The following is a 15987-nucleotide window of genomic DNA, read 5'->3' on the forward strand; positions in this document are numbered from 1 at the left end:
ATACACCAATCAGCACCCTGTGTCTAGCTCAGGCTCTGTGAATGCACCAGTGGACACTGTATCTAGCTGCTCTGGTGGGGCCTTGGAGAACCTTTATGTCTAGCTCAGGGATTGTAAATACACCAATTGGCACTCTGTATCTAGCTCAAGGTTTGTAAACACACCAATCAGCACCCTGTGTCTAGCTCAGGGTTTGTGGATGCACCAATAGACACACTGTATCTAGCTGCTCTGGTGGGGCCTTGGAGAACCTTTGTGTAGATACTCTATATCTAACTGATCTGATGGGGACGTGGAGAACCTTTATGTCTAGCTCAGGGATGGTAAATGCACCAATCGGCGCCCTGTCAAAACAGACCACGCAGCTCTACCAATCAGCAGGACGTGGGTGGGGCCAGATAAGAGAAAAAAAGCAGGCTGCCCGAGCCAGCAGTGGCAACCCGCTCAGGTCCCCTTCCACACTGTGGAAGCTTTGTTCTTTCGCTCTTTGCAATAAATCTTGCTGCTGCTCACTTTTTGGGTCCACGCTTCCTTAAGAGCTGTAACACTCACTGCGAAGGTCTGCAGCTTCACTCCTGAAGCCAGCGGGACCACGAGCCCACCGGGAGGAATGAACAACTCCAGACCCACTGCCTTAAGAGCTGTAACACACTCGCTGCGAGGGTCCGCGGCTTCATTCTTGAAGTCAGTGAGACCACGAACCCACCAATTCCGGACACACCACCATAACAGGGTTGGCTATATGTTGCAATGTTTCAGAGACCAGATCTGACTTACCAAAACCAGCCTAGCTCATGTAGCTGAAACAATACCATACTGCTTTAAACTAAATTTGTGTCTAGGGGCCCAAGGCAATGAATGCTGATGGCTTAATCCAATCTAAAGGGCTTAAGGAATAAGTAAAACTACATTATATCCAAATGTAATCAATTAGATAATAAGTATTCAGAAAAATACTATCTATATTCTCCTAGATGCTGAGTAATACTCTGAATAATTTCAGGATATTAAAAAATGGACAAGAATATATTTAAATTACATATTACCGTGAAATATCTTCATCAGCAGTGAGTTCCTGCTCCATCAGTAAAAATACTTGTACCTGAAAATGGTGAAATAAATGTTAAATGTTTATTTAAACTGGGTATTTAATCCTTTCAAGTTATCTTTAAGTTATATTTTCATTAACACAAAAACAAATTTTAGAATACATTTTCAGAATCTTTTAAATTATACTTAGTTTCTGAAGGTAAACTGCAAATTTAGCCACATAGGGCCTTGCTAATCATTTGGTGAAATCCAGTGAGATGAAGGCGAGCTTTTGTTTTTAGTGATTATGAAAGAGTTACAGTTATTAAAAAAGGAAAACAGATCTGGTGTGGTGGCCCACGCCTGTAATCCCAGCACTTTGGGAGGCTGAGGTGGGTGGATCACAAGGTCAGGGGATCGAGACCATCCTGGCTAACACGCTGAAACCCCGTCTTTACTAAAAATACAAAACAAAATTAGCCGGGCGTGGTGGCAGGTGCCTGTAGTCCCACGTACTTGGGAGGCTGAGGCAGGAGAATGGCCTGAACCCAGGAGGCAGAGCTTGCAGTGAGCCGAGACTGTGCCACTGCACTCCAGCCTGGGGGACAGAGTGAGACTCCATCTCAAAAAAAAACAACAACAAAAAAAGGAAAAATAAAAGAAATATTAAAGCAATTATATTTGTAGGGAAACTATAAAGCTAGATTTTCAGAGAGATAAATTCCTTTTCCTTTCTTTACTCATTCCTCTTTCCTAACTCCCCAAATCATTCTGATGAGGAGGAGGATGACTGGGTACGGTTTGAGGAGGGGAACAGAAGGGTGTAGGTGGGACTTGGGAAGGTTTTACCGTTTGGTAGGTAACTAAATCTTTGTGAAAGTCTCTCTGAAGCAAGTTTAAATGGGGTAGGTGCTGCACTTCAAGAGTGAGTATATGTAATATCTCAGAGCAGTTAAACCCAGCTCAGCCATCTCTATCACTAGAGGTATTGCTACAGCTATTGTAAATGGGTCCAGCTGCTATTGTCAGGACTGTAGGCCATGACATAGAGTTAAAAATGTAGCGTAGTACAGACTAAACACTAAACCAGATCCAAGAAAGTATCACTCACAAGGAGCTGGCCATCCATCTATGTTGCATGTTTGTAAATTTAAGCTGTATAGAAATGGAATCTGACTTATTTTACTATTTTCAACTGTAAAAAGTGTCAGTAACTGGTTTAACTACAGCTCAATTCTCTCCCAATATTCGTTATATCTAGTAAGCACATGGAAACTAATCACTGTTTTATCATTTAGATTTATAACCTGACTGAATTAAAATTAACTCACAAGTTCTGTAATCATGGTAGGCCAGAGTGAGGTAAGATGTTGGGGAGACATTCTTAAAAGTAACACTCTGAAAAACAGGAACACTTGAGAATGGAGAGTTGGCACCTGTGGCAAACGGAGACTTTCAACCAATCTCTCTGAAAGAAATGCAGAGCATTTTCAATAACTAAATAATTTTAATCACACAAAACTTTCTATATCATCTGGTCCAGTACTCTCAAACTATCTGTAGTAAAGGATAAACTTAAAAAAAATTCAAAACTGTTGTAGATATTTTCATAAAATAATGAATAAGAAAACTCCAATTAAACAAAGATACACAAAATACAAATGTCATTTTCTTATTAAGCAGATTCTGTCAAATAGCAAATAAAAGTTTAAAATGTTTACTCTAAATTTTTGTACTGATGGATGGGATAACAGACTGGTTACTGGTCCATGGACCATACTTTGAGTAGTACTGATATAGTCAACTTAAACAAAAAAAATTGTAGGGACAAACAGTATACATTTTGTATAACTGAAATTAGGCATAAAAGGTTAGGAAACAAGGAATCATTTGTCTTCTGGGAGAAGAGAAAATTCTCCCTAGAGAGATGACAACTATCACGTTCCCATGTTGGCTCCTGAGGCGGGAGGCTTTAGAGTATGCTGACTCGAGCAGCAAATAATTCTGTTCTGGATAAATCCCCATTGTGGAGCTATTTGGTGGTACAGGGTGATGACGCGTGTACTGATATCCTTCTGGACACAGAAGATCACCAAACCCACTTGATGAAGTTACCGAAAATGTTACATAATCCCCCATGCAGTCCCCAAATTACAGATCTCCAGGTGTTACTTCTAGCCACAATTTCCTGGCTTTGCCTTATATTTTGGTCTTCTCAGAGTACACAAATTCTTGTCCACAAGGAGAACATGCTAACATGACTGCCTGCAGCAAAATCATCTTATACCTCATCCTCAAACATGAATTCCTAAGAAATGTGAACTAAACAATAAAATAGAGACCACATTTAGGCAAGTCCTACAACTCAGTGATGATTTTTTTTAGATGCCGGCATTGATAATTTTCGTTGTTTCAGTAGAAAAATTTCTAATTCCCGATTGATCTACATTTGATATATTTTACCCTAACTTAGAACTTAGAGAACTATTTTCTAAGGAACCAAAAACCTATAGTTAGAAAGAGAAAAAATAAAGGGTTTTTCATTTTTTACCTTGTATATCTGGAAGATATTTCTGGTACTGGTCAACTTCACTGCTAAAAATAGCAAATGCTAATCTTTTAAGAAGCATAGCTCTCTGTTCCAGCTCCACATCACGGTTTGCAAAGAGATTAAGTGAACTGCTTTGAGCCACTGCTACTCGAGCTGAAAAAGCAAGTGAAAGAGACTGTGACACTTTCATTTGAAAAAAGATTATTCTGTTGTTTTTTAAAATAGCTAGATGCTCTATGACATCCAAAACTGAGAGGAGCTTGGGGTACAAAACTTGATGCCCCTCTCTGGGGAAGACAGGCTGGCAAACAGATCCAGCATATATAAGCCAGAGGACCAAAATGGTAGGAATTGTGATGGAGAGAGGAAAATTTAGAACTGTAGGTTTTAGAAGGTAAAACCACTAATAATACCATTTATATAAAACCCTGAGGAAACCCTTTAATATTTGAGGCCATCTGCTTAAATCCTTCTCGTTACTTTAAAAATACTTTCTGCTGTAGCGTTGCCTACCTACCTCTCCTTCCTCAAGTCATTACTCACCCTCAACTCATTCTGCTGTAGCCACATTGTCTTGCTTGTCATTCCCTCAGTGCACCAAGCGTGCTCCCATCCCAAGACCTTTGCAATTTATTTGTATTTTTCTTCGAGATGGTATCTTGCCCTGTCACCCAGGCTGAAGTGCAGTGGGCACAATCATGGCTCACTGCAGACTCAACCACCTGGGCTCAAGCAATCTTCCTGCCTCCTGAGTAGCTGAGACTACTCAGGAGGTACATACCACATTTGGCCAATTTAATTTTTTTTTTTTTTGTAGAGCTGGGGTCTCGCTATTTTGTCCAGGTTGGTCTCAAACTCCTGGCCTCAAACAATCCTACTGCCTTGGCCTGTCAAAGTGCTAGGATTACAGGCGTGAGCCACTGCATCCAGCCAACCTTTGTAATTCTTATTCCCTATTCCTGGAATATTTTGACCCTAGGCCTTCTCATGGTTGGCTTCTTTAGTTTCACCTTGTATATGTTACTTAAAATCCATCACACATTGCCCTATTTCCTTCACAACTTTTAAAATTTCATTAAGGGTAGCGCAATGCGTGGCCCACTGTTGTCTTTTAATAAAAATTTGTTGAATGGATAAATCTGAACCTTAAAACAACCTTATGAAGATAAAACAGATATTCTGCCCTTTTTCCAAATGAGAAAACTGTAGCTTTGGCTAAAGAATTTGTTAAAAAATATTACAGAATCATACAATGTCACTGCTATTTAAGTTTGACAACTTTCAAACGTTTTTTAAAACTCTTTTTTTTCAGATGAAATTCTAAATGGAATCCTAAACTATAAAACCAATCAAGATAAGAGTAGAAAGGGGGGTGGGGGTGGTTCTGCCCTTCTTGGCACCCCTCTTTCTTCCTTCAGATGAAATAAAGAGCCCTGGAGATTTAAAGTGACTTGTCTGATAGGCTGGATTCGACTGCCTGCCTTTTGCACTTCATCATCTGTCAGTCTCTCATTCACCGAATAATTATTTATTGAGTGCTATTATGTGCTGGGTATGATGCTGTGTGCTGAGGGAATAATTTAGAGTCAAATTAGACATGGCCCCTTCCTTCCACTAGTTGCTGCAAAAGGACAAATAGTTTTACTTATTATCACTTAAGTTGTCCTCTGTAAATTTTAAGATTATATTCCCATAGCGTATAGAAAGTAGTGTGCTTTCCCTAGAGCATATATCCCCACTGACACTTGACAAAGAGCTAATTCAGCAGTCTCGTAGTCTCCAGAAAAGAGTAAAAGTAAATAGTAAGAAGGAATCATGTACAGGAAAGAACTTGGACTGTCATCCCATAATACTCACTCATCAAATCTCTAAATGTTGTTTTATCATGTGTCATCAGATTGTCCATAATTGCTCTCCAACTGAAAGAGATAAGGATCACAACATGGAACTATGCTGTTAGTGTTAAAGAACAGTATTCTAACTTTCCAGGGGAGTAGCTGATTTCAACAGACTGTGAGGTGCATTATCATGCTGAATACAAATAAGAGGACAACTTACTGATTAACACAAGAGGCATCCATCTGAAAGAAACTGGGATCCATAAAGAGGTCAAAAGCTTCTTTTTTCCAAGCTCTCCGTGTGTACTGATACCCACTAAGACTGCTGAGCAGCTGGACACAAGCCCGGTAACTAGGGGCATTATGTGCACTACAAGGAAGAAAAACCACCTTAACCTATGTGGCCTAACTTTAATCATCCTATCAAGTTATACATAAATGTTCACATTTACCTAAGACAGTGACATGAAGATATGAAATAGAAAGCACCATAAGAGAAATAATATATGAGTTTTTTTTTAACAATTGTAATTCAAGATAAAAATGTCATTTTGTGATAATTCTAGAAATGGCAATAAGTGAACAGAACTTGTTTCTGACAGGCTATGAATTTAAAAAACAATTTAAATAATAATAGTACCTGTGATTTCTGAGGTAGGGCACAACATAATGCATAATATTTATAAGTAAAGGAATAACCCGCTCCTTTTCATCACTATAGAAAACCATATCCAAAAGATGAGCCAAAACCTATAAAAACATAAAAAATGAAGAGTAACGTATGAGGTGAAACTGACATCATCCCAAGGTACTGATATTCAGTTTGCTAGAAAACCCAGACTACTTAAAATTAGAAAAATCTAAAATTAAATCTTCCTGAATCATTTTTATGTTAATGAGTTTTGCCACCATCTGCTTTTTTGTACATTGTTACTATAGGATATAAATATGGGCAAATCTTGCCATTTCCAACTGAGATAGGGAAGTACAAAAAAGAAAAGAGTTCAAGAACCTTCTGTGACAGTGAGTAAACAGTGAATTTAGTACTAGAAACTATAGTATTCTTTTTCCCTGACTCAGCTAAACTGTAGTTTAGAAAAAAAAAAAAAAAACCAAACAATTGAACTGGGCTGTTCAAATTCCAAGACTGTCAATTAACAGCTGTTTGGCCTTAGTCCTATTGTTCTGATCTTTGTAAAGGTCACTATCCACATCTGCAAAGAGGAAACAAAATGACATTTGTATAATAGGGTATAAAAAAGAACCTGTCAGACAATGTACATGAAAATGTCTGGTAAACTGTAAAATACGTTATAGTGGCAGGCTTTAGATCACCTCTACCCCTCCCCAGGCTGGGCGTGGTGGCTCATGCCTGTAACCTCAGCACTTTGGGAAGCCGAGGTGGGCGAATTACCTGAGGTCAGGAGTTCGAGACCAGCCTGGCCAAACTGGTGAAACCCTGTCTCTACTAAAAATACAAAAATTAGCTGGGCGTGGTGGAGCACACCAGTAGTCTCAGCTACTTAGGAGGCTGAGGGAGGAGAATAGCTTGAACCTGGAAGGCAGAGGTTGCAGTGAGCTGAGATCATGCCATTTGACTTCAGCCTGGGGAACAAGAGTGAAACTTCATCTCAAAAAAAAAAAAAAAACCCACATAAAAAAGAATAGGACATGGAGAAGGGGAGCAATATCTAAATTTATCACTAATGTTTGGCAAACTAAATAATCCAAATACATACAAGGCCAAAACTTTATATTAATTCTATATAGTGATTTCTAGAAGCACAAAATAGTTCCTCAAATTAGAAATTCCTCTATAAAAATTACTTGCTAATTTTTAATAATGAAACAGTCTACTTGAGAGTTCATGTGAAAAAGCTTAGTATTTACCTCAGAGAGTAATGTCAATGCATGGACACTATATACAGAAGGAGTTATGTTTGCGGTTTCCATTGCAGGTGATAACATATCTATAAATAAGAGAAAATTAAAGATATGGCTAATTCCCACTGAAAATAAATTTTACGTGTGTGTGTGTGTGTGTCTGTGTGTGTGTCTGTGTGTATATATATGTATGTGTGTGTGTGTGTGTATATATATATATATATATCTATATTTCCCACTGAAAAAAAGTCACTTGTTAAACATGAGAAAAGGGATAAATTTGTGGTACTTATAGTGCTAGGCAAAATGATTTCTTAGTAAATATATGCCTGCTTACAGATAATAAACCTAAGTGTTTGACAAGAATACCTTCAACATCAGATTCCAAATTCGTTCCATCTACCATTATTTTGGGAGAAGGCTTAACTTCAAGATTTCGTCGCAGCCATGTTGTTTGTTCCAGAGAAGAACCAGCAATTGCACCAATTGCATCCACTATTTTGTGAGTTACATCCTAAAAAAATAAGGAAGAACAACTATATATGTACACACATGCACACTAGTTATGAACTTCTGTAGTTATATTTCTGATAATAGATATTTTACAATAGACATTGTTGATTCCCATGGAATGTTCAGAGTTGAAAGAAACTTCAGTTTATCTTATCTGACTCTCTCATTTTCAAATTGAGGGCACTGAGAAACAGTTTTGGCAACAGCTCTTAACTCAGACTGCCTTACCTGAAGGTCTCTTTGGTCTTTTTTATTTTCCAAACTAGGGTTTTTCATAATAAACTCATTCAGAACCCTAAAAGGGCCAAAGAGAAAACAGAAACGGGAAATATCAGTCTAAAAGAAACCAATGCGATCTAATTTCTCACGATGAGTTAAGTGGCTTAATGGTCTTGATTTCCATTTTAAATATTTAATATATATACATATCCTATGACTCAACTGACATTCATAAACATACTCATGAAAAGACATTGTATAAAGATGCTCAAAGGAGTAGTATTTGTAAGAGCCCCAAAGTGGAAGGAACCCAGATGTCCGGCAAGAGCAGAAAAGATAAACTGTGGAATGTGGTCAGGCGTGGTGGTGCATGCCTGTAGTTCCAGCTACTTGGTAGGCTAAGGCAGGAGAAATGCTTGAGGCCAAGGCTGCAGTGTGCTATGATCATGCTGTGAATAACCACTGCACTCTGGCCTGGGAAACCTGGCAAGATCCCCTATCAAAGAAAAAACAAACTGTAGAATGTTCAAATACTAAACAACAATGAAAAATTACAGATATGTGAATTACATAAATGAATCTCATAAACATATGTTGAACAAAAGAAGCCAGACACAAAATATTTATATATACTTATAGTTCAAAAACAAGGCAAAATCCATCTGTGGTGTTAGAATAGTGGTTACATTTGGGGAGATAAAAGAATAGTAATTGGGAGAGGTGTGGAGGGACACATGGTGTTTTATTTCTTAATTTGGGTTTGTAATGATATAGTGGTATGTTGACTTTTTACAAACTTTGCATTTGTAGAGTTGTGTACTAATTATTTGTATATTTTTCTATGTATGTTTTATATATAAACAGAAAAGTTTAAAAAATCTTAAATTGTAACACAGAAATGATTTCTTACCATAACACATTAAAAATAGTTCATGCAGAAAAAAATTTCCATTTTCATTATTTGCTAAGAGTCTACTCAATATGCACTCTGACATGATTTTTTAAAAGAAATTATATGTAAAATGAAACTAAACAGCAACCTTCATATCAATTTCTATTTTTTAAATAGGTAATTTTAGAGGATCAGTACAATGGTTGGCAAAAGGTAAACTGACAAATTTTAAAAGGAAATTAAGTTTCTAGTATAACTGAAAATGTTCAACTTTCAACTTTTTGTTTTAACATTCAGCATATGCACATGTTGAAAAGGAAGAGGATCCTTCATTCTCAAAGGAAGAAAAGGCATGTGAGGAAACAGTAAAATATTGGAGGGGAACAGCTACAGATCACAACAAATGAACTTCATTTTTTTGATGAAATTAGCCAGCAGGGTTATTTGGTGATGATTCCAACAAATGTACATACATTCCCTCTCTGAACCTTATGACAACTCCTGTGCAGCTGGGACTACAGGCACGTGTGACCACACCTGGCTAATTTTTAAATTTTTTGTAGAGACACGGTCTCCCTGTGTTGCCTAGGCTGGTCTCAAACTCCCGGGCTCAAGCAATTGTCTTGCTTCAGCATCCCAAAGTGCTGGGATTGCAGGCATATGGCTTCTTTCTTTCTTTTCATGATCAAATATCCTCAAAGAAGAATCGACATTTACTTTCGCACACTAAGCATTTGCTGTTAACACATCTGTGCTTCTACCTCTCCAAACCCTCTCTCCAAAGTCATCAGAGAACTGGTGATTAGATAATTAGGATGCCTGTCCAGATTGTCAACAAACATAGCCTTTTATTATTCCTCACCCTCCTTAACCTCTCTGAAGGTGTTAACCATGCCCTCTTAACCTCCCTTTGGTTCTGGAACAATTAAATGCCTGGTTTTCTTCTAACTTTTTGATACTTCCCTTTCTATCTCCTTTGCTGGCCCCTTCTTCTTTATCCTGTTCTTTTAATCCCATCAATAGTTGAAACCATCCCCACACTTCCCACTTGAAACAGAATTCCTAGTCTAGCCTCTTTCCCCTCTGATCTAGCCTACTACTACTAACATGCCAGTCATGTCTCTCCTCAAAAACCTGCAACCGCTCCCACTCCCTTTCAAGACCAAATTCTTTAAAATAAAATTCAAGATCCTGCCCCATCTAGCTCCCATTTCCCTTTTCATCCAGCCTTATTTTCCACTATACCACTGCCTGTGCCCTGCTCTATTACCAAATCAGACAATGTACTTTGCCCCAGAATACCCTTCCCCTTCCTGTTTCACAAAGGCTTTCTGTGCCCACCACCTCTATTCACTTATCAAGTATTTACTGGGGACCTATTAGGAATCAAGAATAATGGCAAGCAAGAAACAGAGACTGTCTGTGACATCCCAGTACTTGCAGTCACGGGTGACTAACATTCATCAAATAATCATATAAATCATTAAGATAAATCAGGAAACTCCAAGACACAGAGAGAAAAATTTTCCCAGCCTGTTTAGGTTTGGGGCCCAGCTCAAGTGTACCTCCTCTATAAAGTTCCCCTTCGGCCATGCTACATCACCCCCTCCCCTTTCCATCCCGTACTCTCCACCACCATGGAAACAGCTACTGTTGTAACAGTTTTATGTTAGTGTAGTTACATTTTGTATATGTATAAACACAGACTGTTTCCTCCTCTCACCCTGCCTCCCACTTTTTTTTTTCTTAAACAGGCCTTATACATCTAGTTTTGCATCTCAAGAACACTATGAGAAGGAAGAGAGATCACTGTCACCTAAAACATCTATTATTAATACTTGGCAACTAGGACAATTAACATTATCCTTTTATTTCAAATAATATTTTTAAATGAAATTGCTTACCCAAGTATAAGAAACTGCCCTGGAGCTGGAAGACTCAGTTGTATGGAGTCTTTCAGAAGTATCAACAGTGACGCCCAGCTATCCACTAAATTGGGCACTGGAATTCTGCAAGATAATATAGTTTATACAAAAGCCACAATAAACTATGGTTTTCTACTAGTTTGTGGAACATTCTCTAAATTTTTATAGACAATGATAGAACAAAATTCCTAAAAACTTTACATTTTTACTAACGTTAATTAGTAAACTAACACAGTTAAAATATCAATGCAATTTCTTTCTTTTTTTTTAAATAGAGATGGAATTTCACCATGTTGCCCAGGCTGGTCTCAAACTCCTGGGATCAAGCGATCCACCTGCTTTGGCCTCCCAAAGTGTTGGGATTACGGGCATGAGCCACTGCATCTGGCCCCAGTGCAATCTCTTTTTTCTTTTTTTCTTTGTTTTTTTTATTTTTGAGATAGAGTCTTACTCTGTTGCCCAAGCTGGAGTGCAGTGGCCCAATCTTGGCTCACCGCAGCCTCCACCTCCCGAGTTCAAGCAATTCTCTCCTGCCTCAGCCTCCTGAGTAGCTAGGACTACAGGCGTGCGCTGCCACGCCCAGCTAATTTTTGTATTTTTAGTAGAGACAGGGTTTCACCATGTTGGCCAGTATGGTCTTGATCTCCTGACTTTGTGATCCGCCCACCTCGGCCTCCCAAAGTGCTGAGATTACAGACGAGAGTCACCACCCCTAGCCTGCAATTTCTTAATCTAGAAATTTTTCTGTTGAAATCCCATTTATCACATGAGATCTCAAAAGTAAAATACAACTGCAATAATTCTCAGTTTAACTACTGATACCACAGTCACGTACTCCCTAGCCTGGTCTCTCCATTTCCCTCTTAGTTCTTTTTCCTTCACCTTGTAAGTCTCCAGCTCATGTTATGGAGGGCTGTCAACTGAACATTAGTCTTTAACCTGTAAAAATAATGAAGACTATCTTTGTTTCAGTCTGACCTTAACCCTAACACCTGTCTGTATATAAGTTGAGATTTTAGGCAGTGCTTGCTGTAGGTCACAACCAGTTTAAATACACTCAATAGCCTGACCTTATAATGCTAGTCATTGATTACAAATGGAGGCTGAGTTTGGTGAATAAAATGGAATTATCTTATAAAGGAGGATGAAGAGTCAGGTTCTTGAGTAAGAAGTTATAAAAACTCAGATCATAACTTCTGTTCACAGGTCAGTTAAACGCAAAATAGAATATAATAGATATTTCATGTAATCATTCCTAACAACATTAAAAAAGCAGAATGAATTACTGTATGTTCACCTATACCAAAATAATGGATTCAGTGGCAATATGCACAGTTTCGAGAGTAGGTTCAGCTTTTCATTTATATTTAAATGATTTTATCACAATTCAGTGTTTTACTATCTAGGAATCTTCAATATCCTTAGGTCTTTAGGTTTGTAGGATATACATGGCTGGGTCATTAAGACACTCATTACTTGTATTAATATATCCATAAATAATGTTTCTCTGTTTCTAGCAACATAGTAAGGAGAGATCAATATCAGTAATCTTACCTTTGAATATAAGCATAGAAAAACTGAAGCATGCAGACTTCCAAAGAAAGATGTTTCTATAAATAAAAGAAATCAATTTTATAGTGAAGAAGAATGCTGCCTTTGCTTTTTCATTGTTGCAACTACTCTGTATCTTACTGCCAATTTTTAATTAAAAAATTGAAAGAACAAAATCATCAATTTTTCATTAATGAGCCATGCAGCTCTCTTCCACTCAGTAGGAAAAATTCAGACACAAGAGCTATTTTAAAAGTTGAAAACAGATGGAAGGAATGGAAAGATTGTCAATTTTTCCTTCCATATTTCAGATGTTATAGTCCACCACTCACTTTTAAATGATTCATGTACTCTATAAGTATCAACAATATTTTAGGTAGCTTATGCTTGGTGCTATCAGAATGACGTTGAGATTTTTAATGAAATGTGTATTTAAGTCTTATTACACATATCTGTTCAATTAGTGTAGTTCAAATTTGTGATCAATTCCTAAGAGCTTTAAACATAGCCACGAAATTAAAGATAGTGTTGAGTGTAATATATAATAAAAATAAAACACCTGCCCTTGGAAATTAACAAGAGGCCAGAGAATGATATTGATGACCACTGACATTTATCAATTTCTGCTTTTTTAGTTCCAACTATTTCCTTGAAGGTTTCCCGTCCAAAAATCAAGTGTCTAATAGATTCAGAACTTAATAAGGGGACACAGGTTGGTGGGGCAGATGGTGGATTGGCTCTAATTTGTTTTCATATCCCTCATGTGTAGCTCAATGTCTGGCACAAATAGGTACTCAAAATACAAACTAAAAATCCTATGACAAATGCCCCAGTTTTTATTAAAAACTTAATAAGGACACTGACTATTCACACACATCTTACTCCCTTTGGAAACTCAAGACAAAAGGAAAACATAATTCAACATTTTCAGATGCATATCGTAATTCTTTAAAGGATGTGATTACGTCTATTTTGGCTTGGCTCAAAGTCTAATGTTTGTAGTTGGTAAATACTTTCTGAGAAAATATGACCTCTTGATATTGCTTGAACAAAGAGTAGATAAAGTAGAAAAGTCTGTAATATTCCTAATTTGTAGACTTTTATTTTTGCCCAGAAACACAGCAATGTGTGTGCAGAAACTATGTCATTCATAGTGGAGCAGGTGCATAACACAGTATTATGCATGGTCAAGAAATGACATTGATTAGAACTAAGGTTATAGCAAAATTTGGGGAGTTCACAGAATTAAGAGATTCATTCAGAAAAGAAAGCAATAAGGAAGCTGTGAAAAATGGCAACAACTGAGAGAAGCAAATCTTGAGCTCTGGCTTATGTTCTTTAAGTGACCAGAAAAATCTCCCCTGAGAATTTAGTCACATGGTCCCTGACTACCTTTGAGGTACATATGAAGATAGGAGCAGTTAACTGCTCTTCACTGGCTACCGAATAATCAGAATAGCAAGTCACTACAAATATTGATAATTGTTTTGATTGAAGCAGTTTGAGGGCTACATGCAGTCATCTCTGCGATCTGTATTATATTGAAAGGACATTATTGTACAAAAAAAATCTTACCAGCATAATTTCTGAAACAGAATTGTAAACACATGTGAAGAAGAGTTTTTTCTTACCTTGTCCTTGGCTATGGCTGGTGGCTGCTTTAAAACTTCTTTTACAGTCTGGATAACAGTTTCTGCTCTCATGACACTGATTGAACGAACCAATTCCACTAATAAAAGCTGTTCTTCACTGGCTGCAGGAATGACCTAGGTAATACATCATTGTATTTATGTATGTATGTGTGTATATAAGTCTTTTAGGGGAAGTTACAGAATTAAGAGAGTATTTTATGACCTCTTCTTTTTTTATATTTTTTAAATAGAGATGAGGTCTTGCTATTTTGCCCAGCCTGGTCTCAAACTCCTGTGCTCAAAATGATCCTCCTGCCCTGGGCCCCCAAAGTGCTAGGATTACAGGCATGAGCCACTGCACCCAGCCCTGGCCTCTATTTATTATAAAGACCTCTTCAAGTCCCTTGACTACTTTAGGCAAATTTTACTTTTATATATATATATATATATATATATATATTTTTTTTTTTTTTTTTGAGACGGGGTCTTGCTCTGTCTCCAAGGCTGGAGTGCAGTGGCTCAATTACAGTTTACTGCAGCCTCAACCTCATAGGTTTAAGTGACCCTCTTGCTTCAGCCTCCTGAGTAGCTGAGACCACAAGCATGCCACTATGCCCAGATAATTTTTTAAATTTTTTTGTGGGGACAGGGTCTCCCAATGTTGCCCAGGCTCAAAATTTATTTTTTTCTCATCAATAAAGGTACATCACCTCAAAAAATAAAGGTTTTGAGGTACATCACCTCAAAAAATAAAACAGAACAATAAGCTTTATAAGAAAAATAGTATTGTCCTATATCCCTTCCCATGCCCCAAGGCAACCATGCTCAACTCTTTACGTTCTTTTCCATTATGTCTAAATAACATACACTACTATTTTTCCTATTTCCTGATTTTATTTTCAATTTTAGACATTATCTATTCATTACTTATTTTGGAAGACAAAGATGCAGCCCTCTTACACTTTTCTACCTATCCTCCCAACATTGTTGTATCATATTTTTATTTAAATCCATATCCAATGTTCACATGATTACCTGTGGTTGCACTGTGCATTGTACTAGCATTGCATTTGTTTTATGGTACAACTTTTTGTTTTTCCTAGAGCTAATAAACTGCTTTTTTTGTTTGCTTCATTTTCTCTGTACCTATTAAAATACTTCAGCTGTAAATCTCTAATTACATATTCAAATACTTCAGGTAATTAATTTGTATCTTTTCCTCCCTCTCTTCTCTTTTTTCCTCGAGACATTTCTGTTAGATGTCTTTTTATTCTACCCTGGCTTGATACTCTCTACGTTTGCTACACAGTGTCATATTGATATCTCTCCTGTTACCATTATCCCAGAGATTCCCCTTGCTTTCTCTTTTGTGTTGGAACCCGTTTCTTGGATCCCCTGTCTTCTTCATTCTCGGTTTATTCCTCCTCTGGTGGAGTTACATCTTCCGGTAGCCGAGAAAAAGTGAACTCATGGCAATTTTCCTTGTTGTTGTTGTTGAGACATCGCATAGCTGAAAATGTTTGAGTGACAGTTTGGCTGGAGATAGAATTATGGGTTGAAACTAACTTCCCATCAAAATTTCCAGTGTTGCTGTTAACAAATCTCATGTTTATTCTTGGAATGTGACCAGTATTCTTTCTTTAGAAGATTCTAGGATCTCTTGTTTATCTCCAGTGTTTTGAAATTACATGCTAATCTTTGTGCAGATCTCTTTTCAGTGCTAGGCACAATCTGGAAACGTATTTACTTCATTCCTGAGGACTTTTATTATATTATTTCTTTGTATTTTTCTTCTCTTGTTTTTAAATTCTGCAGAAAGATACTGGGTCTCTAGTATCACTCCTCTAATATTCTTATCTCTTTTCTCGTATTTTCCATATCTTTAAATTTGTATTCCATTTCTGATATTTATCCACTTTCTGTTCCAACCCTCCTAAAAATATTGCTTTGTATC

General features: G+C 37.3%; 1 protein-coding gene across 5 annotated transcripts in view; it reads right to left on the reverse strand.

Moving 5' to 3' along the window:
• DOP1A (DOP1 leucine zipper like protein A) overlaps positions 1-15987 on the reverse strand; it is a 105396-nt gene that overhangs the window by 10275 nt on the left and 79134 nt on the right. For all 5 annotated transcript variants that reach the window (XM_030799097.1, XM_030799098.1, XM_012497037.2 and 2 more), the window contains 12 exons: positions 14034-14168; positions 12406-12461; positions 10831-10935; positions 8044-8110; positions 7672-7816; positions 7309-7388; positions 6059-6168; positions 5639-5788; positions 5438-5499; positions 3581-3733; positions 2361-2497; positions 1047-1102 (listed from right to left, as the gene is read on the reverse strand). In XM_030799097.1, the coding sequence (XP_030654957.1) occupies positions 1047-1102; positions 2361-2497; positions 3581-3733; positions 5438-5499; positions 5639-5788; positions 6059-6168; positions 7309-7388; positions 7672-7816; positions 8044-8110; positions 10831-10935; positions 12406-12461; positions 14034-14168 (1256 nt within the window). The remainder of the gene's footprint in view (positions 1-1046; positions 1103-2360; positions 2498-3580; positions 3734-5437; positions 5500-5638; positions 5789-6058; positions 6169-7308; positions 7389-7671; positions 7817-8043; positions 8111-10830; positions 10936-12405; positions 12462-14033; positions 14169-15987) is intronic.

Source organism: Nomascus leucogenys, chromosome 18 (genome assembly GCF_006542625.1).
Source record: "Nomascus leucogenys isolate Asia chromosome 18, Asia_NLE_v1, whole genome shotgun sequence".
Taxonomy (NCBI): Eukaryota; Metazoa; Chordata; class Mammalia; order Primates; family Hylobatidae; genus Nomascus; species Nomascus leucogenys.